This window comes from Cyrtonyx montezumae, unplaced genomic scaffold, assembly GCF_038088225.1.
Source record: "Cyrtonyx montezumae isolate F1298 unplaced genomic scaffold, pur_monq_1.0 scaffold_0, whole genome shotgun sequence".
Lineage (NCBI taxonomy): Eukaryota > Metazoa > Chordata > Aves > Galliformes > Odontophoridae > Cyrtonyx > Cyrtonyx montezumae.
In genome coordinates, this window is record NW_027071824.1 from 21,657,321 (window position 1) to 21,683,958 (window position 26,638).

A 26,638-nucleotide genomic window follows, 5' to 3' on the forward strand; every position below is an offset into this window, starting at 1 on the left:
TCTTCATCTCAGAGCTTTGCATGTAGAGTATGGGATGGTGCTGTTCGTGACACCCCACTCGTCTGTCCCCTGTTCACTGTAAAAACAGTCATGTGGAATCACTGACAGGTGTCAGGTGAATGGGAAAGGCAGGGGATGCTAAGGAGAAAGATTTTTGCCTGTCATTCCTTTTCTACAGAAATTCAAGGATCTTGACATACAGAATTTTGTAAGGGAAGTGGCCAGGCAAGGAAAGTTCTGGACCAAATATCTGTTTTATTTTTCCAAAAATAATAGTAGAAGTCAGGTTTTTTGTGTGTAATTTTGAGTTCCTAGAAGCCAAATTCAAAACAATAGTGTAGTCTTTACTCATTGTTACATATTTTTCATCCAGTAAAGAAACTATCCATTGAATAGAATTATTTAAGATCCAAAAGTTATAAATACTGTCATTTAATTAGAGTACAGAATTTTATAAGATAGAAGCCATGGCAGCTAAATTATCTCTCAAGTTTGTCATAACAAAGAAAACATGGATCAGATACAAATAATCTCTATGATTAACTAGTTAACTTTTATCCCTCTGATTAGCTCTGGATTGTAAGCCTTTTTTTATTTTCCTTTATCTCCCTTTAAAGTAGAACATAATTCTTATTATGAATGTCACACTGACTGTTCTCTGTAACAGTGGAATTAACTTGCTTGGCTGAGTAGCAAATCTACTATTTCTAGTGCTGCTAGAAATTCAGGATGAGCTAAAAATGAGTGCTTCCCTTGTGAGATGATCTCTTTTTTTGAAAATTTTTTGTCAGTATATATAATATCATTAATGAAACTTTTCCCTAAATTTTATCTCATCAGAATAGTAGTGATTTTTCTTCTTCTTTTGCTTATTTTTCTAATTTAATGTCTTCATAGCACATCCCCCTGGATCAGTCTAATACATGTTGCTCAGACAGCACAATTCCACCCCTAACTAGGGAGGACTGCAGCAACTATTGGACAGCTTTAGCTCACCAGGAAAGGCTCATAAGGGATCAAATTGTATTAGCTAAAAGGGTAACATATTTGGAAGCTGAAAGTTTATAGTGAATAATCTTTTTCCCACTTGCTTTTTTCTCTTTGCCATTCCCTTCAATGTACTTTGTGACCTTTCTTTCTTTGGTCATCCCAGAAAGTTAATTAAGTACAGTTGCCATCAGTTTTTGGTTTTGTGGTTTTGTCATGTTTTTGTTTGTTTTTCTTTTAATTGGTCATTTTTTTTCTGAAGATTCTTCATTATTCACTGTATGAAGAAGTGAGCATCCAGAAAGACATTTATTATAGCTTTCTTTTACACAGCAATTTTTCTTTTACACAGCAATATTCCTGATGTAGTAATGAGGTTGATGCTACTGTGGTAAGAGTTGTTACAAACAAGCTTCAGGTTTACAGATGTATTAATTGATATTAGAATATAGAAATAATATGTATGGTGTTTTTTACTAATGAGATATTAATAGTATTCTAAGTTGGTTGTTCAGGTCAGGCTGATTGTTGAATACACTTTTCCTTTCAGAAGACCTGAATTTGGGTAGACTGTACTTAGGGTGTACATTGGCCTTTTTCTGCCTTTCCTAGGCTACAGAGCTGTCTTGCATTGTGCTGAATGGTCAGATGTCAGGACCCTGTTTCAGGAAAATGACATGTGAATGCTTGAGTGCTCTGTCTCTTTTGTCCCCTCTCTTGTGCTGGTTCTGGTCAACAGATTGCATTAGAGATTAGCTGCTCATGTGCTGGAAACACTTTTTACTTAGAGCTCCTATTCTGAATGTCAGTAGCTTCCTGTAATATAGCACTTTGTGTGGTGGAGGTTCAGATAAGTCATATGTAAAGCCTTAGAATTCTTCCGAGGTAGTTTCTAGTTTTTCTTTTTATAGCAATGTGTCTGTCAATGTGCTATATGCCTGACCTACTGAATCAAACATTTGTTCAGTAAGCAGTGGAACCACCACAGCTACTTTGCTGCATCCTGTGGGATGATTATTCTCATCCCTGTCTGTGTGAGGTTGCATGGTGCCAAGGCATGTATGCACTCAAAGGAAACTTTCAACTATCCTTCTCTTAGTAAAGGCACTTTTTTGGGTACTAGGTTTCATAAAACATCTGAGATAATTACATTTCTATAGATCTTTCTTTTAAATACAGATTGAAAAGATACTGGGCAGACAATGTGACTCCATATACCTTGTTTGCTTGGAAAACACTGAAATTAAAGAATGTCCTTTGGAGAATTAACTTTCAGTGATGGCTGTATGATACAGAGATTACTGATGATTTTTCTCTTTAACTCTTTCAATGCAGTATTAAAAGGTGAACAAAATATGCATGCTTGAAGTAGATGTAGGGATTTTTTTTTGTTTTGTATGCAGTGCGAGTGTTATAACAGGACGTAGAAATGCAAGCCAATACTACAGTGTGGCATGACTGGTTCATCTTCACGTTGCACATTGCTATTACTAGTGTGTCTTTCTGTGGAAAAAATTAGTAATATAAGAGCACGGAAAATATATCCTAATGCTCCATCCATTTGTGTATCTGCTCCTGTACTATGTGTTTAGCAGTGACAACACCATGTCACCCAGCTTCTGTATTAGTGCATCCTAGACTGTTTCCTCTATTGTCTTTTCTGGACACGTTGACAAGGGCATTGCCTATTCACTTTCTAAACCTGTTGTTCCTGTTTGCTTTCACAGACTGCAGTGATAATAAATTCCAGATGCTCAATTCCACTTGATCTGTCTGCAACTTAACTCCTAATTTCAATAGGATTCCCCATTTCTGCTGTTGTGATACTTGGTGAACAACAACTTTGGCTTCATTGCACCCAATTCATTTTCTCCTTGCCAAAGTCTCTAAGTTCCTGCATCTGTGCAATGGTTTGCTTGTACCTACTTGTTGCTCTTTTTCTTCCTTAATTGATTTTATAACATTTTTCAATGTATTTTTTAAATTATCAAGAGTAGTTAGAAATTTTCATCTAGCGTTCCAGCATGCTTTCAGTTTGCCCTGATTTTCTGAAAGCTTAGCAAGCACATATCCTTTCAATTTCACGATGTAGATGGTTGATAAAGATGTAAACAAAAAAACAAGCATGCAGCAGGTTCAGGTTAATGTCATCTAAAAGGTCCTCCCATTTTTTTTCAGTGAGCATGATATTCTATTCGGCATTACATGCCTCCTATAATAATTGGAACACAGTTCCTCAGGTTTGCAATAAGTTTTTATTAAAGGACAAAGTATTTTATTCTCAGCTTCTCCAGCAGGAAAACGAGACTAGGAAATCTAAATTGATTGATGTGACTTTTTCATGAAAAAATTATTATTCAGTCCAATTTTTTATTTCCTAGATGATTACATGTAATGTCTTCGTTATTTGTTCAAGTGTTTTCTAGAGATTGAAGCTGGAATAACTGATTTATTTCTGAACTTCCGTTGCCTTGTCCACATTTTTGTCTTAAATTTAAAACCGTTTTTGCAGTCTTCTGATACTTCCCTCATGTTCATGATTTGGCAGAGCAAAGTGGTTAAAATTCTCTCTTTACCCTATCCAGAACCCTAAACATAAAAGGATGAAGCTCGCTGGGTCCAACCAATTTGAAAATACTTAACATATCCTACTACTCTCATATCAGTGCCTTCCTAGTTATGTTGAATAGAGGCTTACGTCTGATAGATATGAGCCATACTACCTGTAATATTGAAGAATGCTTTGGAGATTTCTGCTGCATGTGGATTCCAGACTAATGTGAAACAGTCTTTATATAACACTTTAATAGATGCACATGATGATCTTAAGAGCCAAGGAAGGTGATTGCTTATCTCTGAAGTCTATTTCCATACTACTTATGGCAAATCACAGAGTCACTGAGGTTGGAAAAGACCTCCAAGATCATCCATATGTAGCATAGTATGCAATACAATCCTAGTTGTGCAGAATTTTATGAGCTGTCGGGCATGTTTCTGGTGCTGAAGGTGTGTGCTTTTCATGCTGGTCTTCAGACACACTGCAGGAGAGAGCAGGCTACCAATATGACACAACATGTGAAAACCTCTCACCTCTGTGGTTCTGACAGGCAGACATGACCTCTGTATTAGTGTGCTGTGTAAATCCTGCCTCTGTTGTTCTCCAAATAGATATAAAAATAAAGCAGTATTTCAAGGCCATGACATGTTTGGTCATTATGTAGTCACTTCTCCCAATAAATGGAACATGGTGATTTCATGGATCTCATTTGGGGAGATGAGGGGCTGTCTTTTGTACCGTGCTGAGGGAAAAGTAAATTCCTCTTTACATTTAGTGTGTGAAGGAAGTGGAAGCTTTATGGACCATTGAAGAGTTCTTAGCAGGCTTTGTGCAATGGGCATGCAGCAAAAGTGGATGCCTTTTTCTTTTACTCTTATTTGAAATTCTGCTTGGATAGCACTGGCTGTGACGCAACCTTAACAGACACAAACTATCATTTTTCTTAATAGTAAATAAACAGATAATGTCCTTCTTGGATGAAAATCTTCTCTGAATAGTGCTGCGCTGCACACTCAGTTTGTGCAGGTTATGTTCTTTTTCTCACTCTCTGCCTAGGGGAATAACAGCATGAAAAGTACTATGCTTTATTTTAGTAAATGCAGTGTTTTGATGAATTTCTTTTAAACATTGGTATTAAGTTGAATGAGGCAGGTGAAAGAAATACCTTTTGCTCCTGAAAGTGGAAAATAACACTGGTTTTGATGTCCCTATTTCTGCAGGAGTTTCATTCCCCATCTTTTATAAGATCTGAAGAAATCTGTCATGCAAGAGTTTTTGGGTTTATGCTTGAAAGATCTCCACACTTGCTTAGAGAGAAACTCAGTTACCCTTGTCCTCTGAAATGTGTAGTCAACCTAACAGATGTTCTGGGCTCAGACTTCATAGCACCCCACTGCAGGAAATAATGAAATACTCTCTTCTCTGTTTTCAATGTGTATGGGAAGTAAAAAGATCATGTTGTAGCAGGTTAGGCATCAGTAAGGTACTAACATGTGAGTAGGTTACCTGAGGAGACCATAGGATCTCTTTCAACTGGAAATTCTTAGGGGACAGGTTAGATAAATATCTCATATAGGTAGTATTTATTAATGTTGTTTATGGTGCGATGGACGACATAAGCTTTAGAGGTCTCTCTCAACTCTGTATTCCTTAACTAAGTGTTGAAGTCTGAAAGACAAAGGGGTTTTTAGTATTTACTGACTGAAACAGAAGAATAGTGCTGACAAGCTCAGTTCCCAGTTGCCAAGCGGAGGCAAAGCAACGACACATCAAGATGTTTTCCTGAGCACATGGACTCCAGAGCCCAAACAGCAAATCCAACAGATTCCTTTTAATGTCTCTATGCTGTGAGCTTTTCTATTTTGAATTAATTTCTTTCAACAAGCCTGTTGTTACTCACACTTGCATGCACATGTGGATGGTACAGTAGAATAGAGATATGGACAATTCTGATCTACTTTAATTAGAAAAAGCCTATTACAAAATTGCCTGCAGTTTTGATGTTAGTGATGGAAATTAAGATTTACTATCACTGTCAAAAGAAAAGCTCAGGAGACATATTTGGTGCCAGCAGCTATTTTTCATTCTTTGTTTTATAGTATTAGCATCAATTTGAAGATAAGCAGTATTTAAATATTCATTCCTAATCTAATATACATGTTTAAATGTTGTCAAAAATCAACACTCAGCAAGAGTAATTTCAAGATGAACTGTAAAAACATTCAAAATCTCCTTTACTCTCTGTACAAAGTTTTTATAAACAATCTTTACCCAGCCTTGCACATCTGTGATTAAAAGCTGGGATTTGGAGAGCAGTAACTTGGAATCTTTACTTTATAAAGAAATTGAATGTTTTGTTTTATATTTATTGTTCAAATAAGAAAAAAAACTGGTTTTGGAGTTTGATACGTTTCTTTTTAGTGTGGGTAAATTGGTAAATTTTAAAGGTCTTACTACAAGTCAATATGCAGTTGAGCTGGGACATAATAAATAAAGTGAAATAACTAATCTATAATTATTTTTGACCAGAAATACCTGATATAAAAGATACATGTAAATAAGAGCAGTAAACTAGACTTATGTAATTCTTTATTTAGTTTTTTAGCATGGTCTTATTCATCATGTTAAATTGATGTTGTTCATATTGAGAAGCAGTTGAACTGCAAAGATTTAGAAGATTCATAGATACATTAGGTTGGAAAGGACCTACAAGATCATCTAGTCCAACCACCCTCCTATCACTATCCCTACCCAACTACTAAATCAAATCCCTCAGCACCTCATCTAAACGCTTCTTGAACAGCGCTAGGGACGGTGCCTCAACCACCTCCCTAGGCAGGCCATTCCAGTGCCTGACCACTCTTTCAGAGAAAAAATGTTTCCTCAGGTCTAATCTAAATCTTCCCCTATGCAACTTGTGGCCATTCCCATTCATCCTCAGAATTGAAATAATAGGGATTTAAGATTTATACAAATTTTAACTCTAACACTGAATTCTAGAAGTCTTGATTATGTTCCCTGAATTGATGTGAAATGGGATTTAAGCTCCATCAGGAGGATTATTTTACTCTCCCACTTTCTTTATTCCTGGAACATCACCCCCTGGAAATTGCTACTATCAAATTTCCTGCTATTGAATGGATGTTAGTCATCAGGCTCACCTCCTTTTTTTTTTCTTTTTTTTCTTTCTTTTTTCTTTTTTTTTTTCTTATGATATCATTTCTAATATTCTGTAGTTTTTGCATAGCTTTTGACCTTTAAGGAAGATTTTTAGGGACGTTTGGTGACTCCTTTTAAGACAACGTCTCTTGCTTCCTTGATCTGGCTGGCCCAGTCTTGAAGGCTGATGTGCTCCCACCTGTTCCAGGCCCTGGGACGCTCACTGGTTATCCTCAGGTTTGTGCAGACACTCAGCAAGAAGGTAGGAGTTGGTTGCTGGAACATTGTTATACAGTAGCTAGAATGCCTGTTGTGACAATTTTGTCAATCTTTGTCCAAAATATGGGCTCAGGACTGTACCTAGTGAGCAGGATGATTGCAGTTATCCTGTGATCAGAGTGAAAGGAGCATTAGTGCCATGAGCTATCCTGGCTCACTTCCCCTGCCCTCAGGGCTAGAGAGTAAGCCCTGGCTCTGCTTGGCTTTCTGCCATGGGAGTAGCTCTGCTGTCTTGCTGCCATGGTGATAAACCCAGCACTTGGAAGAGGCTGCATCAGTTTCTGCAATTACACTTGGAGCATTGTAACAAACTGCATGAGACAAAAGTCATCATTGCAAGAGATTAGATGTTCTGATGAGGAAATGGCATAAAGCAGTGTCCCATCTCTTTAGCACTTCTTAGTTTTTCTCGCCACTATGGCAATGCAGTGTTTAACATTGCTTTATTAAATCTTGCGCATGACTGCAGCTTTAGTTTTGGGCACCCAAATGCAGTCACTTCTAATTCTTGTCTATATGTTGCCACAATTATACCTAGCAGCAAAATAAGTCCATATTGCATTTATTTCAGAATTAGGTTTTTTTTAATGCTTGAAGAGGATTTTCTTACACTATGTTCTTATAAGATTTTAGATAATATATTGGCACAGATTTAAATATGTATTAGAAAGCTCTTAAAATGTTTAACTTATATTTAAAACGTGTATAACCTAAAATTATTCAGTGTTAGGTAAAGGGATACATTTTTCTGAATTATAATTTAAATATATTTGGGGCTATGCAAATTTCCTTTAGTAGAAAAATGCACTCTGTATATTTGGCCAATAGGTTTCAGAATAAAGTAATCTTTCTATTAATGCATCTGTATAAATTGCTTGTCAGGAAATTCTTTAGAAGATTTTGTATTTGTCTAGAGCTGTATTCATATCCCATTTAGTGCTGCAAGATTTCATATTGTAGAGTGAGGAGGTGCTGTGCTGTGTTTTTCCAGCAGTCTCCAATTGTTTCATTGTCTCCCATCTAGCACCTGTGAATTTGTTTTCTTCGTATTCTAAGTGCTGTTGGGCAAGGACTGGACAAAGTGTCTCAGTTGCTGTGACAATTTTAATATCAGTTGCTTTATGTAGCAATAAAAAAAGAACTTTACTCTTCATTCTTCTTGCAATGTCATGTTTTATTTCAACCAAACACAATGAAACTCTCAAGACTTTTGAGTGCCATCCTGAAGTGTGTGCTATTTGTGGTGTGCAATCAGAAATTATATAATTAACATGAGAATCATTGTTTCAATGGATAGTGCCTGGCTTTTTTTAATACTTCTCTTGTGGTGCCAACAGAAGACAGTTTAAATTATGAATGTTATTTGTGACATGAATTATTTAAAAAATTCTGAAGAGCTATAAAATACATCTTGAAGTGATAACCTCCAGGATGTTATTTCATCCTGAGGTTTCATGTTTACAGCTATGGCAGTAAGGTCTTCAAAGGTTTCTAGATTTTTACTTAAGAAGTTTTAGAGTCTCAAGTCATTGACTGGAACATGCTCACTCCATTAAAACTTTTTTAATCTTAATTTCTTTCAGTCCCAGCAAAGATGCATTGTGATCTTTGCACTGGTATGCTGCTTTGCAATTCTGGTTGCACTGATATTTTCGGCAGTGGATATTATGGGAGAAGATGAGGATGGACTCTCGGAAAAGAACTGTCAAAATAACTGTCGGTAAGAGGTAACAAACAAAACTTCTCTTTTGGGGTGGATAAGAACATATATGTACTATATAATGGTATGTAATAACTGCCATAGTTCTGTGGTGTAATTGGTAAGATAACTTGATAACATCCAGTGAAATGGTTTCTTGCTTTGAATTTCTTGTTTTGGTGGTTTATTTGACAAAATACAGCATGCTCTTCTTGAAGTTTTATGTTGTGGTATGTTTGGAGCAAGATCCTTATGCTAGTTCAGTTATTTTGTATTCCTGGGTCAAAGTCTATTGTGTTTCAATAAATGAGGCCTGAGGTAGCTCACACTACTCTCAATTTTACTGTATCTTTCTTTCATCAAGAATTTTTCTTTTTTCTTTTTTTTTTTTTTTTCTTTCAGGGAAGATCACTGATTGCTTTTGACCTGAGACTGCCCATATTATATAATCTATTCCTGCTCTTGCACTCCCCTAATATATGCAGTGTCTTACCTAGGAACTGTGAAAAAAATGGAGACAGAAATAATAGAGTATTGTCTATATTGAGACTAAAGGGAGACATTATCGCTGTACAGCACTGAAAGGAGGTTGCAGCAGGATGGGGGTTGGCCTCTTCTTTCAGGTAACAGTAATAAGATGAGAGGGAATGGCCTCAAGTTGTGTCAGGGGAGGACAAGGTTGGATTTTAGAAAAAAATTTATTCTCAGAAAGAGTGGTAAGGTATTGGAACCACCTCACAGGACAAATGCAGAATCTACCAGCTACCAATGGCTGGGACTATAGGGAGTTGGAGATTGTTTGTATTTATTAGAATAATCTAATGAAATTTTGTTGTTTGTTGGAGTCTTTTCCTCATCATTTCCACAAGCTGTTGATTTGGTGTGTGACCGCTTTGGGAACAGAGACCTGCCCACACCGTGCTTACGTTTTTCTAGCATTGGTTTTGTTGTAAAATGACTTGGCCCTAATCTGTTCACTTTATGGTTCTGGACAAACTTCTAATACTTTTCTGAATTTTCTGGAGTTCAGTTAGCTTTCATTTCCTTGTAAGGGTCTGAGGTAATCTCTACTGTGACTTGTTGCCTTCCAAAATTTTTGAAGACAACTGTATGTGTCACCTCTACACCCACTCCTCTATGGAGGAATCTTTGACAGAACTAGGTCAGGTGGGGGGAAAAGTCTTTCTGCTCAGTTTCTTCAGTGCATTGCACGTGACCGGCTATAGACCGTGTTTTCCTTGTTTCATAACCTAATAGTTCTCAATCTTGTCCCTAGGCATAGCTATGGAATAACTTGATCTTCTCTTTGTACTTTTCAAATGGGAAAAGAAAACAAAACAAAAAAAAAAGTGGGATATACATTATGATGGTAAACTGGGATATTTTTTTCTGCGTTTAAGAGAATAAATGCTTTTTATGGGACATGGCAATCACCCTTTCCAAAAATGCTCATCTTTGATCAGGTTTTTTTGATGGTTGGCATATGTCATTTTTGTCTCTCTTGGTATTTGTAAGAGGAGTCTGGGAGTAAAACTGGCACACTGATGTTAACCATTAGAGTTGATGAAACTGTTCTGCAATTACACTGATAAAAGTGATCTCAGCTCTATTTTAAGATGCCTTTTGCAGTAAGATTCAAGTGTGATCTAGCTACTAATACTTGAACCATAGCACTGTGTATAAACCATTTCTGATAACAGCTATTGCAGTATCCAAATGCTGGTAGCTGCTACCAACTAACATTGAATCCTCCTTTGTATGATGGAAATTCAGATTAACTGAAGTGCTGTGAGATCAATTGCTGCATGGCATATATTTAGTACGTGGGGTAAGCACTTTTAATAAGAAAGACAAGAATTATTGAATTCTTATGTTTCTGCTGTGTGAGGACTTTGACTGAAATTCAGGAATAGGTGCTCATGTTTGCAGGATGTGCTGAGACAGAATTGGCAATAGCATCTCATTTTTTAAGATGAAACTGTTGTCAAATAAAAGTATTATGCCCATGAGTCTAGATTTATTTTCATTTGTGAATAAACTTGATAGGAAAAATGCTATTGATGATGCTTTGTTGAAAGCTTTCTTTTCAGAAAACCAACTTCATTTCAGTCTTTTGATTCTAAAGGAAACTGTATTTACAATAGAACTGTGGTCTAGAATAGTTATTTAGCTAGAAATTAAAAAAGAAAAAAAAAAGGCTGAGAGAGACAGAAAGAAAGAAGAAAACCATTTTTAGAAATCCTTTTTTTGTTTTTCTAGGCTGAGAGAGAAATCATTATGTTGTAAGCAGTATTTTCCAGTAAGCCCTCTATATCATCTTTCTGTTGCTATGAAGGTATTGTTGTTCATGAAACCCTTCTGATCAGATTACTGTAGTTCAGCAAAGGGCTTCACTTTTGTTAATTCTTAAACTCCTGGTACATAATGAATACTTACTGGATTTGATGTCAGAAAAGACCTTCCTCTTTAACAATGTATTTATTTGTCTTGGGAACTTTGTAAGAAAAACATGGTAGGGAAGTGGAAAAGCAGGTTTTTTTCCATGGCTTCACTAATTGCTGAAAGATTTGATATTGTGTATTTAAGAGGGCACATAGGAAACATTTTTGTTTCTTTAAGAACAATTATGCTTGAACTATTAATTTTGATTTGTAATCTTTGAATTTCTTGCTAAAAAGCTCGGTCTTTAATCAAGAGTTCTAAAAAGCATTTTGCCTCTCACAATGTGAAGCCAGGTGCCTGGAGGTTACAAATCATTTTCCATTTTGTTTGTTACACAGGCAGGTAAACAACTCAATATATTAATATAATAATGTATTATTAATATAATTAATAACATTAATAATATTATTAACATAATATATTAATATTATGATGTTGAGTAGAATATTTAAAAACTTGAATATTCAATATGTAACTAAGAAATGAATGAAATTCTTCCCCACCCCTTTTTTTTCCCTTTTATACAGAATTGTTTTTTTAAGCTTGCTTACAAAAGTAGAAAAATTGGTAACTTAGAAGAAATTACAGTACTGTCCTAGTAGGTAAGGGCAAATATTAGGTCAAATACATGTACCATAAAAATGACTAAGAACCACTCTTTACAGCAGTTTTACTATCTTCTACTGATACACATATTGCTATTCAAAATTAGAGTTGGGTGGAGGTGGGCAGAGGTCTGTGAAATTTATTTGGCAGAAAAATACTGGCTTCAGAATTGAAATTAGAATCTGAGATCTGCTAACTGTTAGTCTTCTATATAACACTCATACCATGAGTAGCATATGGAGAAACTGGATTACTGAAGATAGTTGTCATATCCTTTTTTTTATTTTTTTATTTTTACTGTTGGACCAGGTCAGTTAAGAGGCATCTTTTCAGTTTGGAGAATGCTGTGCACTCCTGCCTTGGTCCCACTAAATTTGGTTTGACCTTTTTGCATTAAAAGCAATGTCAACTGATTGATATTTAAGCATTTTTAAAAATAATAAATAGTAATGACCATGGAAAGTGGAGTTTTTGCAACTTGTGCTTTGAATGGGATGCGGATAATTCTCTTGAGATGTCCACACTAATATTGTTAGGCAGGCCCTGAAAGATGAGACTGGTGTTTAACCAGCATATGCTTAGTAGTCTGAGAACTTTGCCTGTCTTGTCCTGGGTCCATTAGACACTGCATCTATAAAATTATTGTAGTTTGAAAATGGTACCTTTTTATGGCTGATTTAATTTGAATAAATCTTGGCTAGTCACTGACATAAGTTGAGACTACTTGTTTTTGTTGAAACTGGCTTGTGCTCTATAAAAATCGAAGTGTGGAAAACAGAAGAAATTACATCTGATAAAATGTGTTCTGTGTTCTGAGGTGTTATAACCAAGGTCTTTTTGGTACATTACTGGTAACTCAAGTATTCAGTAAACCTCCTCTTCTGCTTGTTGCTGCTGGCTGACATTCAAGGGGTCCAACAGCACTTGCACTGTCTTAATTCTCTTGTTTTACTGGCCTTTCCAGTGCCCAGGGAAGCACTTGTGGCAGGCAGTGTAAATCTTTCTGTGGTATTGAGTTCTAGTCTTATCTCTCTGGGGGAGAGGAGGTGAGGCAAGTTGAAAAAAAGAGTAATGATGGATACTTTATATGGTTCCTAGCTACAGTTTAGGGTGTAGAAAGATTGTTGTCATGACAATACCTTTTTTTTCTTGTTTCCCTCCCTCCTCCTTTCTCTGGCGGTGTTTTGGGGATTTTGCTTGTTTTGCGTGTGTTCAAGGTAGACTCTGGCTTGGATTCTGCTTCAGTGACGCTGTTTTGATATTTTACTTGTTCATCCTTTCCTCAGAGTATTAATGAAGGTACTTGAACCCTTGTGTTTGGATTTGCATCAAAGGAACTTGTCTTTGAGTATGATGTGAATGGGAAAGGGTAGGTTGTTTGTGTTTGTAGGAAGGCACTGAACTACAGCAAGCAAATGATGAGCCAATGACTGTGTTTCCATTTGCTTTGGCAATTGTTTAGATTGTTTTGGATAAGGATTTGTATCCTTCATAATTTCAGTATCCTGTAGAGGAGCTGAATCTTCCCTTTGAAATGCTAAGCTTTACGCCTCAACAGAGCTCAGGACTGAAATCAGGAGCTTAAATCTAGTAAAATTTTTGTATTGATCAGTTGTGTTGCATGCGTTGCTTTCTGATGTGCCTTTATTCTTGGGTTGTGAGAGAGGACCCATGATGATTTTATTTTTTATTGCTTTATAAACCTTTCCTTCAACTCTTCTCTGCTACTTCACTCAGCAGGGTTTTGCAGCACTATTAAGTGAGCATACAGCAGCCACACGCTTACATAGTTAGTTATACCTTGGAACTGCTTTGCCCTGGCTGATTGTGGGGGAGATTTTTGCTGTGCTGCGTGGGTTCTGAATATAGCAAGGTTTATATTGACTGATTTCCATTTAATAAACAAACTATGACAGGCATAATAATGTAATGCCTCAACAGAACAAGATGCTCAGATTTTGAAAACAAGCCTTTTAAAGAGCAGCTGAAGATTTCTATTTACAAAACACTTATGGCACTTGGCATAAGAATGCCTTCTGTCAACATGATGGCTGTTGTCCTCCTGTTTTGGTGTGATGGAGAGAGTGAGCTGTAAAACCACTTATTTTTTTAAATGATACACATTCTCAGACATTTTTTCTTTTGCCTGAAAACACCCTTACTGTTGAAGCTTCTGTGTCTGGATGATATAGTGAACTTCCTTGTAAGGGCATTCAGTGAATTAGAACAGGGAGATAATTCAGTAATTAAAAAAAAAATTACCAGAGGAAACTCTATCTTTCCTTTTACTTATTTGTTTTAAAATGTATTCTATGGAAAAGATACTCTATTGACAGTTCCTCGGTATCTGTACAGAATAAAATTTTCTTTCCTCATTCCTGTGCCAATTCCAAAAGAGAATCAATTTGCTTCGCATTTACTTTCAGCTATAAAGTATGCTTTCACAAATTAAAAGATGAGTGCCAAAACTCATGAACATGTTCTGTTTAGATATTATTCTATTGAATTACTGCCAAAAGATGCTCCAGCGTTAATTACATTGTGTGGATGAGTTTGGGCTTCAATTCATTTTGTCCAAATTCACAAATCATTTTTCCTCTCTTTTTCAGTTAAATCTAGTTTCCTCCGTGTTCTGTCAGGGTGCACTAGAGGCTCCCCAAACCAGCTTTCTCTATTTTGCTAAGCATTGTTTGTGGTGTAATTCAGAGCCTATGTGTTTTGTATTCTTGGAATTTATACATTTATGTGTTTTTTTCTTGTTTCATGACCCAGAGTTTGTGAACTTTGGAGAAATTATTGCAACTTATGCAGAAATCAAATTTCACTTACCTCATGGATCCTGGGTGGTGCAGACGGATAAAGGGACAGTTCTTTTACCAGTTCTATCTGATCTGTTGGGGATGTTCTCTATAATCAAATCTTTCTTTCTTTTAACTTAATGTGTGTAGAAAACTCAGATGATTTCTTCCCTGCCAGACTCATAAAATTCTCAAGGTCATTTTCTTTACCAGACTGTAAGCCTGCTTTGAAGAAAGTTATTAAATCTGAAATTATTGGTCATTCTCCTGATTTTGAAGACTGATTTGCCATACAACAGAGAGGTTTTTATTCTGTCTGCTGAGAATAGAAATCCAACTTAATAAAGCTCCCTGATAAATCTTTTTTTTTTCCTTTCCTCTGGGGAAAAAGCATTAAAATGGACTAAATTTTCCATCAGAATCTTTCTGAATTCATGCTGTATTTCAGGGTGACTTGTGCATTCAGCCAGGGCTAACTTTGCATCAGACCAGAGCAAGCACCTGGTCCAGTGACACCATTGGTTTTTAACTGCTACTCCGCACCCAGTGCAGTATTTTATAAGGTACTTACTGTCCTATCAGCTTACCGTAGATGTGTTGATGTCTGTGTCTAATCCTACAATGTTTCTGTGGGTGTCCTTTCAGCAAGCGTGGTCTGATACCCTTCAAGAGCACAAGTGGGACATGCTAGACACTGTCTTTGGTGCCCCACCCAGTGCATGGATGGGTGCTCTGCCCAAAGTGCATCAATTATGAAAAAGCAGTTGGGGTGCTGGTTGGAGCCCCATCAGCATCCTGGAGATATTGGCACTGTCTTGTTGAGTAAACTGGATCTGACAGCGTCTTATTCATATTCAGTGACACACTTTGTTAGTTGTAGCTGAAGTCAGACAGCGTGGATCTTAGTGTTAGTTCTTCAGTGAGAAGCATGACATAGACTTAATGGTTTAAGTTTGCTAGAACTGTTGACTTCAGTTGCTGTGTGTGTTTCAGTAGGGTGATAAGATGTATTGGATGGAAGTTTTCAGGATACACTATGTAATTTTTAAGATTTCCTCCTTCATTTTTTTCCTTACATTAATGAATGAGTTCTGATAGGCACTGATCTCTGTATGTTTGTCTCTGTAGACAGTTCACAGAATCATTGTCTATGAGTAAAGCCCTAGGCATAAACTGCTTCTTTGTTGGGCAGCTGAACCTTTCTGCTTGGCTTTTGTTAAACTGAGAAGAGCTTTCTTCCCTTACTCAGTTTACTCATACCTTATCCTCCTGACCAAGATATGAAAAAATGTGTTGAAGGTCTTGATCCATCTTACAAGTAGTACTACTTTTTCATGTTATGTGTTACGGTTTTTTTTTCCATAAAAAATTTGTTTCTGTCACTCTGACCAGAAACCAGAAAAATCAAGCACAAATACCAGCCTTTATTTCTGTCAGATGCAGGTCACTGTATGCCCTTTATTCTCTATGTAGTCTTTCCACGTAAGGCTATTTGAAAATTATCATATCGTTGAAAGTGGATTTTCAAGACTGACAGCACCATAATTTAGTAAGTTTAAATCTGGCTTCTTCACATACTAAATATTGAGGTGATTCCTCTAAGACCCATCAGTGATTTACATGCCTTCCAGAGTGACGGGGAAGATTGCCTCTGACTCTGATTCCTGATGGGTATTTAATGGCACATGAGAACTGTTGTGTTTGACTTCTTACTGTTTTTACTGATCTTCTTGGTACTCCCAGAATAAGTATATCGTATTCGTATTTATGAGCATGAAAACAGATGATATTCTGATATCTTTTGTCAGCTTGATGGGTATATAGCTAATTGATCCTCATTGATCTTGCAACATATTTCTTTATGAACAGTTGGGAAATAAAAGGACTATTCCTTTGAGTCATTTATGCAGTACATCTTCAAGCCAGCTGGATTTTAATCAGTCTCTACAGTAATAAATCTTAGAGCTTAACTTCTACAGGCTGTGCATTAGAGAAAAATACTGTTTTATTAATAACTTAGCAAAATACAAATATGCATAAACTCGATGAATATGCATAAGCTCTCAAAACCATATGAAATTTCACTAGGAAAGAAGATAATTTGCAGTATTTCTTGGTCAAGTAAAGCTTTATATTTGATGCCAGAAGACTCAAACCAAACAAATGATGATTTTTGTAAAGACATCAAAGTAATATGTACTTACACAACTAAAGAGAAGAGGGTGTGTATCCCTTAGCACTAGCAAAGTGTTCCTGAAGGAAATCATTTCAGGTCCCACAATGCATTACATTGTAGCACGTGATGTCCATCTCAGGGGATGGTAAAGGCAACTCAGGCTTCTCACCTTAGGGCACACCCAGCTGACATAGAGTTGTAAAAAACCTCTGAGACCATCTAGACCCACCTACCCCCATGTCCATCAGTGTCACATTGTCCTTGGATTGACTACAATCTATTCATTTTCCCTTCCTACCAAGGAATGCACCACCTTCCTCAGGGGCATACCTGGAGCTCCTTCATACCCATGCAGGCACATTTCTGCAGCAGCGAGTTCCTATTCACCAAAGCTCACTGAAACTGTTAAGTTCCTGCTACTGGATGCTGAAGTGCAAACCTAGAGCTTTGATTTTTGTTCAGTGTTAAAACTGCTAGTCCTTTTATCACACTTTCTTGGATCATCTATCAGTTTGTCAGTGTGTGTTTTGCGGTTCATTGCAGATGCCCGTGGATAGTAGATGTTTAGTGTAATAAAAGTACTGTAGGACTCTGGAAATGAAGTAGTTACAACAGTGGAGGGTGAAGTGCTGGACTAGTAGAATTATCTCATGTGTGCAACTGGGGCTACTGGGCTCAAGAGCTGCCTCATCTGGTGAGTTTTATAGGCATATATCATATGTCACCCTAAGGACATCCTGAACACCTTCCAGTTTTTGGCAAAAACAAGTTTCCACAGCCTGGAACCAGTCAGTCTCTATGGCATCTTATGGGAAACATCTGGGAAAGCAGCAGGGATGTAACCTCTGTATGGCATCAAGCTGGTTTTATTTTGTTGTTTTGCACCTGGATCATGGAAACATCCACTACCAATATATGCTGGAGGATAAAAGGATTGAGCATGGCCCCTCTGAAAAGGACTTGGGGGTACTGGTGAATGGAAAGCTGGACACTGAGCCAGCAATGTGCCCTCCCAGCCCAGAAGCCCACTGTATCTTGAGCTGCATCAAAAGAAGTGTGACCAGCAGGTTGAGAGTTCATAAGCTCAGAGGTGATCCTGCCCCTCTGCTCTGTGCTGGTGAGACCTCACCTGGAGTACTGCATCCAGATGTGGAGTCCTCAGTAGAGGAGAGACGTGGGCCTGTTGGAACGTGTCCAGAGGAGGGCTGCAGAAATGATCCTACGGACAAAATGCCTCTCCATTGAGGACCAACTAAAAGAGCTGGAACTGTTCAGCCTGGAGAAGAAAAATCTCTTATGTGACCTAGGAGTGACCTTTCATTATCTGAATGGGATAGACTCTTTAGGAGGATAAGGGGAAATCATTTATAACTTAAATAGAGTAGATTTAGGTTGAGTATAAGGAAAATCTATTACAGTGTGGGTGCTGAGACACTGGAACAGGTTGCCCAAAGAGGCAGTGGATGCCCCATCCCTGCAGGCATTCATTGTCAGGCTGGATGGGTCTCTGAGTAACTTTGATCTAGTTGTGGATGTCCCTGTCCATTGCAGGGGAGTTGAATTAAGTGTTGCCTTCCAACATTAAGGGTTCTGTGATAATTATTCAGACAAATTAATATTACTATTCACAGTTACAAAATGTTTGGAGATGATCAGGGTTATGTGGAAGGAAGTAAAAAATACAACACACATTTCACTATTAAAATTAAAAACATCCCTGCAATATTTATTCGCAATATTCAGGCATTGTAAAAGGATTATGTATGATCTTACATGATCCCAGCCAAGCATGAAGTAAAATAAAAGCATATCATTGAGTAATTCATATATATGATAGTAGCTATTTACATGTTATTTGCTGACTTTTTGAGAGCCTCAGTAAAGGTGATATGTTAGGATCCGTTCCTCTGTTTTTCAGATGGGTGAACAGTGAACAAGCTTTTCTGCTCAAAGAAGCTGAATAGCTGTAACCCTGCTTGTGTAAACATACATAACAGCCGTACAGAACTTTGACTCAGTACCTTAGATGTTAATCTTAGTTAATTTAAAAGTCAGGGTAATGGTATTTACTCAGGGCAAAATACAAACCAAGGAGAGAGACTGAGAGTCTTTCCAGTGGTTGAACAGGCATTGAGTCGGTGCATAATATGTTATGTTGGGAAGTATGGACTCCTGATTCCTAACTGATGGATATTCATGACGTTCCCTTGCAGTATACACACAATAAAATGTAAGAGGAAAAAAAAATTAAAAATACATTAATACTAAGACCAGTAGTTGAATTTTGTTATGTATGACAAGAGCGAGAGTGGCTTTGCAAGACCAGGCAGCATTGTTTGAGTGGTGTGTGCCTTACAGTCCTTATGTCTGTTAGAAAGAAAACAGCTGCCTGACACAAGCTGAGACGCAGAGCTGCTACCACAAGAAGGTATGTGGATTGCCCACAGAGACTGTCTGGATACATTCACTTGATAGCAGGGAAACTGCTATCTGCCAGTGTATTTGGGAACTTTTTATGTTAGACTATCTAATAGTTTATTTATAGCATATGATAAATCTTAGATAGCAAAGCTTGAAAACATTAGGTAATAATGAAGAATATATAAAAAAAATATGAAGAAAAATATGTCAGAAAATATGTTCAGTGTGAACTTCTTTTTGGCCTATAATTTGTATAAAGAAAAACTGTGGCATAAAGCTGCAATGGAGGTATATGGAAAGAAACAAAAAGCTCAATCTTTGTATCTTTGTGGTAACTTTTAAGGGCCAAAAGATTGACAAAATGTTTTTAAATAAAAATTGTTGTCTGGTCTTTTCTTAAAAGTAGGTAGAAAGCAAGAGGGGAAAAAATAGCATTTTTTAAAAACTCTTTTAGTTACAAAAAATGTTTCTCTTATGATGCCCTTGTCCTTTCCTGCTTAGAGTTTAAGCATGAGCTTTGGAAATGCATAGACAAGACAATTGTGTGAATTTTTCAATAAGTAAATCCTGTATATATTCAATTACAGTGTGATAGTGAGCATGAGAAAACTAAATGATACAGTTCTCTTGGTTAATGGTGTATTTTACATTCTAGGTAATAAACAGCGGTGGCAGAAAGATTTCTTATGCTGAGTTCAATGGAACCAGTTCACTTGTTTCATTTTTTAGTTGGAGCATTGTGATCCATACATCACTGTACTGCATTTTGCCTCAGAAGTTCCTCAGGAATCTGGTTTTGTGTTTTGTTCTTCAAGGTAGCACCTTGCTTGTCAGTAACATGAGCTCAGGTTCTGTTATTTGTGTGGGCAAGGCTTTATTCTTTTTAAGGTGCTGACTGATGTTGTGCCTTGATGGTAGGACAAAGGGCAGAGGCATGGTGGCTGTGAGCAAGACACTGGCAGGCAGCAAAGGGGAACCCCATTCCTCACAATAACTCCAAATCAGAGGAGTAAGAGATTTCAGAAAGTTCTGGTTTGAGTGTGAACATTTTCTGTAATAAGTGGCGGTATGCTAAATTATTAATACTTCAACTGCAAACTCTGATATGAAGTAGTGAAATCCTTTGGTGTATTTTGAGGTGTTACTGCTCTGTAAAATCAGTTTTCTTCTGGCTTACACTGATAAGATTTTGCCATGTATTAAGTTTCCTCATTGTTTTCTTACTTTTACAGCTTTGTTTCCTTTCCTGACCCTTGATAGACTTCTATAACCTTGCTTTCTTTCTCTTTCTTTCCCTTGCCATTTAGAATCAGCTTCGTGAGGTTCTGACAGTGTGCTTGCATCTCCATTAGGATTTTCTATACAGGCCTTTCTGTGGTCTTCCCCCATCCCTTAGTGGTTTAGCAAGTGGCATAAACTTAATTCCTTGGAACTCCTACAAGATTCCTCCTACACACATACATATTCCCTATCTCAAGTCTATATTCAGAGTGAGAGTGTCTTGAGGATAAATCTGTGTTGGCCACAGTGCTGCAAATATCAAACAAATCCACAGTTCTATATATGAATATAACTAAGAGGAAAATGTGACTAATTATTTAAGAAATGTTTTGAGGCAATTATTAAAGATTGTTGCATAAAATAGTTAATCTGGCTAATATACTTGTGATCTCAATTTTATGAGGTTTGGAACAAAATACTTACACACTAGAGTAATTCTTCTCCTGTGACAAGTTCATTTTTTTTTTCTGACTGCAATTAGTAGACTTTATTAAAGGGTACTGAAACAGCGACAGCTGTCTCTTCTTGGTATGACCAAGGGAAGATTTTGGCAAAGAGAAATGTCAGGCAGTGTTAAACTAAAAGAAGGTACTGATAAAGAGTGCTCCTCTGCTCTTTGCAGAGGGAATGTGGATTTACTTTGCTACCTGGATTGCTGGACTTAATCCCCCCACGAAAAGTTATTGTCCACAAACTGAATGGTTCCCTTGCACTCATGGTGTTGCAGTCTCCTTGTGCCAGCTGCATCAGCATGAAGCTCTCATCAAGACTGCATGTGCTGACAGCTCCTGGCACTACTCAGCCTCTCTCCCCTGGCAGGCTCATGCCCTTGTTTATGGGTTTAGGTAATGTCCTTATAAGAAACATCTTGAAGTCAGACGCACTGCCATTCCCTCCTCCAAGTAGAACCTTGGGACACCATACTTCTCTGATTTTGCTTTTGCATGCAGTTATTAGACAATTAAGGGCTGTAGACCAAGTGCAGTTTATGGGAATTGAAGCTGCAGTTAGATATGCTTTTGCTCTTTCATGAATTCTTACAGAAAGCTGCTGCTTTTGTTCAAATCAACTGAGAAATAAGTATTTTAATGTTCTTTGCTACGAAGAGACAATGGATCATCAGTGTCCTTGTTTTGGCGTGCTTGCTGCAGGTGAAAGCTGCTGCTTGTGTTTTCTGTGGAGTGTAAAGACCGATCAGGTTAGCTGCTTTCTCCTGCCTCAGCATCCTTGGGCACTTGTCTCCCAGCAGTATGCTGTAAGAATTCGCTGACCATCTCTCAATTCTCCTCACACAGCTGCAAAATCCATGAAAATATTTTAATGCTGACAGGCTGAAACACTGTAAAAATGTAAATTTTCTTCTGCTGAAGGGCAAGATGCCAAGAAATGCTTTCTAAAATATTTCACTGCTGAGTAAGGATTTAGGGGAGTTTTGGTATAGCTGGAATATAGTTTCAAGCAGTGGGAGAGAAGCTTATGCCATCAGTAAGACCTGACTATTTTTCAGTCACTTCCTGTATTTTTTTTCCTTTTTTTTTTTTTTAATTTTTATTTTTTTTTAAGTGGGAAATAACAAACTGAGATGTGATCTGCTCTGTTGGTGCAAAATGAAGGACTACTTCGTAAGCTCCAAAATGGCACCATCTTTCCCTGCCTAGGTACTATACTTAGAAGTTCTGTAGAAAAGCAGGATGGGAGGGTCAGCTGCCATTCAGCAGAGATTTTAACTACGTTTGGGTGCTGATGTCCTGTTGAGCAGTGGCCAAGGGAAATGCACAAGGCTGTGCCCTTGACTCAACTCCCAGTTGAGTGCTGAGCTGGAGAGTTTGTCTTTTTGCTTAAACCAAATAAATTTAATGAATATAAGAGTGTGTTCTGCTGCAAAAGAATGGTGAATATCTATTTAGAACATGCTTTGACCTTTGATCTGAAAATTTGAAAGTTATTTATTTAATCTCTCAGCTGAAATTGTCAACTGTCCCACATATTATATTTTTAGACTGTTTCCAAGGATGATATTTCCTTCTCTTAATCAGGGGCTGAAAAATAAAGTAGTAGTTGATAATATCTCTATCTTTTTTTTCCTACTATAGTAATACACTTCCTATAACAATGTAATGATTCCATCCTGTTATCTCTTCCTTGCCCCATGTGGGATCTAAAGTGAGGTCACCTATGTTAAACTACTGTATTTGTTTTGCTACATTTCATCTTAGCTTTCAGACTAACATTAAATGATTAATGAGGCAGACAAGTAGTATTGGTTCTTTGTAGTTCAACATGTTAACATCTCTGTGGGTTGTCACTAGTGCCTACAGAATGTTTTTCACAAGTATAAATAATTAGCCAAAATAATGTATCTTCTCCAGGGACTTTTTCATAACACTACTGAAGTGCATACAAATACTTGATAAGCATTGCTTTATTCAGCAGTATCAACAGCAGCTCTTTCTGGTCTCATTTCAGTAGTGAGCTCAACAGTGTAACACGCCAGTGTGTAATTAATACACATTTCAATCTTGTCTAATTTTTGTGTGAGCACCCAGGAAAGAGTCAGGAAAATGTATTTGAAGATTCTCACAGCATACTCTGAGAAAAATATGAGTCATGCTCTGACATTCAATATAATACATAAGAAGAAAATCTAGCAAAGGTAGCAGGACTTGTACCTTCCCACAAAGCAATTCTAAAAATGCTGGAAGGACTTTTAACACTGCTTGAGAGGCTCAGCAGCACTGGCACAAATGTACTCAAGTGTGCACAACTTGCACAAGAATGTTTACATTTTGAGATCTCAGCAATCAAAGATTGGTTTGCCTTGGATTTTTGTTTATTTACTTATGTTTTGTAGTCCTGTGTTAATAATCAATAGCATACCAGCTAGATAACCTCTCACTGTACCAAAACCTAATGGTAACCCAAACTCGATCCTCAACCTACATTTGAGAAGCCATGCTGCAAGGTGAGGTAATTATCAGTGGAGCTGGCTGAAAATTAGTTAGGTATGTGTATTATGGCATTAATATTGTATGCATTATCTTAGATATTGACCTGATGCATTTATAGAATATTTAAGTGTTATAAGAAAATACATTTCTCTACTTTTTCCACCTGCCCCAATTATGTTAACAATATATGCCATTAGATAGCCAGACCTTCTGTAGAAATTCTGAGAAAGAATTATCTGTAGGGTTTTTTAATTGAAAACTTAGAATTTCTACTTCTTTCTCTTCTATCTGGAAATAAACTGGAAATTTTCTTTGCTAGAGTCTTAACTCATATGTTTTGACTTGGCTGTTTCTAGTTATAACCGAAGTGATTGTATTTGGAATATCAACTGAAGGCAGTAAAAACTTTGACTCAAGCCCAAACGATTAAGATTTATTTTTTTGGGAGGCACAGAGATGTGGTATTTAATCAGTAGCAAAAATCAAAAAGTAACTACTTTTTATCTAAATACTTTCTATTTAAAACTCAATTACTTTGTATTTGCAGTCAGGAGAAGGTCTTGGTAAAAATCAGTTTCTTGCTGCATCTTCTCTCTCCTGTGATCTCCAGCAATCCATCATGATGATGGTATGGGATTTTTTTTTCCTGCCAGGTTTTAGTTAATGTGAATTCACTGAACTCATACTTCACATGGCAATGAAAAATGGAAGTTTTCTTTTGACATACAATTTAAAGCTTAATAGACTCTCTACACCTCTCTCACCACCTTGGGAGGCAAGAATGATGATTGGCCTTTTATTAATAACAACTATGGTATGAGGCAGTCTTCCTAAACATTAGGAAGCTGGGAGTATAAGGTAGTTAGAGGCTTAATGAAAAGCCTTAGATATTGCCCATTAATCCCTAGGAAATAGTCTGTTTCTGTGCCACCATCTTTATTCAAGTTCAGAAATAGTCGTAGAACTTTGAAATCTGCTTTCTGTGTCTTTTTTAACTTGTGAGTGTATTTTGTAAATACTGTCTCATGGCTCAGTGCCAGCATTTTAAGGCAGCTAATGCATGCTGGAAAGTTGTCACATTGCAAGCATGGTGGCCAGCTAAGAAGAATACCTGACTTAATGAGATACAGCAGAAATGAGAATTATCCATCTCTACAACAGAAAGAAAAAGATATGAAGAAAGGTTCTTAGCTTTCTGGGGGTACAGTGTGTTTCCAGCTCTTTTGGTTTTGTTTGTTTCTTTTTAAATCCATGAAGTCTCTCTTCTGGTGCTTTAGCAGCTGCAAGCTGCAGCTGCAACTGCTTTAAAGGCAAAGCACTGCTTACCTCACCATGTTTTGTGATGCTAGACCCACACTAGTATTGAATTTAAATGGAAAGGATTGCAATCAGCAGGAGTGGAGGATGGAGTTACTGAATTTTCTTTCACTTTGCTAAGTGACGTAATGATCATAGTTTATGTCAGCCTTCACACCATTTAATTTTACCATCAAACATTTTGCTTATTTGTAAAACTGTTACCGTCTTTTTTTTTTGAAGTGCTTCTCAAATCTCCCCTCATCAGTTGATCCTATGCAGGACAGGAGCCTGACTGAAACCAGGCTGGCAGTGATCTGTGTTTGCTGTTGGGACCAGCAGATAGTTAGGTTGTGCTGTCTCCGTCTTCACTCTTTGGGTGCTTATTTCTTGTTTCTCTCAGAGTAATTACCTCTTTGGAAGATGAATTATCATTTCTGAGATTTAGTGCAGGAGCCTACCGAGTTGGAAGTTGAAAATACTGCTACAGAATTATGCTGGAGTAGTTTCTGCTTGGTCATCTGGTGTCTGCTTGGTCTCATTTATAGAGAGACCAAGCAAATAAGGTTACTTTTTTTTTTTTTTTAATTCCCCAAAACTTGCATCAGTTTAAATAGAGGGTTTTTTTCAGTTAATATAACGATAGCAAAAAGTACATTCTTAGTAACAAGATTTATCTCACTAAAAACAAAGTTTAGTTTATTCTAAAACATATCTGTAGGCTACTTAAGTCCGTATGTGGGCTGGAAGGAGTGATTATGTTTCAATGACCCTTTGCTGTGCTTTTAAACATCTCACTTCCAGTGCACAAAAACAAATTGATGTAATAGAAAACATATTTACATTAGTGAAATCTTAGGAATTTGAAGTTAACCTTAAAGTGATTTTCATTAGGAATGCTTTTTTAAAAAATTTTGTTATTTATTATTATTATTATTATTATTATTATTATTATTATTATTATTATTATTATTATTATTATTATTATTATTATTATTATTATTATTTTGTAGGTCTGCTAACTAGAAGCAAAACATTTTGGTTAATTCATGTCAACATATTGCTGAAAATATGCAAAATGCTGAAAATATGCTGAAAATATTCCTTAGTGAAGAAGGTTCATTCATGGTCTTTTCATTCCTTGTAGCACAGTAGAAAGCCCAAATATCAACTGGTCAATAACTCATTATATACAAGCAAAGGCAGCCCAATGCAGCCTTGATAACTCAGGAGAGAATTTAACTATGTGAAAACTGGAAGAAAAACAATACAAACAAACAAAAACATTCCTTAACATGTTCAGCGTGTTGTTTTGGACAGGATTAGATGGGATTTATTAAGCACAGACTATTTTGTCAACAAGGCTTCATAATGAGGTTAGTTATTTTAAAAATTTGATTTTTTTCAATAGCAAGTGAGCTTATTGTCCTAGTCATTATTTTTGCTATCTTTTAGTTATTTGATATATAATAGGAAGCTTGAAATCATTAAAAGCATTTGGTTTTCATAAACGGCCCCACTAGCAGGCAGTCTGTTGAGAAAGATAGTGGTGCACTTTTTCATCATGCATATGCTTTAAAACAGAACTAATTTTTTAAATGAGATCATATTGTTATGGCTCACTGATGCATTCTACTGATACAATTTTTGATTTCAGTAACAGAAAGGCCAGAAGATAATGGGTAATTTTTTCATGTTTAACATAGATTTACCATTAGAATGTGATTCTCATGTATTCCAGTTCTAGGAACAGGAACTAGGATCGGAGTCTTAGCTTGAATTTAAATTATAAGCAGTGAAATATATGTTGTTATTTTAAGTGACAAATGCATGTCTTGTACCAAAGCTCTCAAAATGATGATGACAGTGTATTTCTTAAATACCAAATAACAGTTTAGCAAAAATGGGGAAGATAGGGAAGAAGTACTGGCTAGAAGAAAACACAGTTTGCATAAATGGAAAAGAGTGTTAAAAATTAGCGGTTGATAC

At 36.8% G+C, this 26,638-nt stretch overlaps 1 protein-coding gene across 1 annotated transcript in view; it reads left to right on the forward strand.

Annotated features, from left to right (window-relative positions):
• Positions 1 to 26,638, forward strand: part of PLD5 (phospholipase D family member 5) — a 151,410-nt gene that overhangs the window by 47,096 nt on the left and 77,676 nt on the right. The window contains exon 2 of the mRNA XM_065729759.1: positions 8,566 to 8,702. Within this exon, the coding sequence (XP_065585831.1) occupies positions 8,566 to 8,702 (137 nt within the window). The remainder of the gene's footprint in view (positions 1 to 8,565; positions 8,703 to 26,638) is intronic.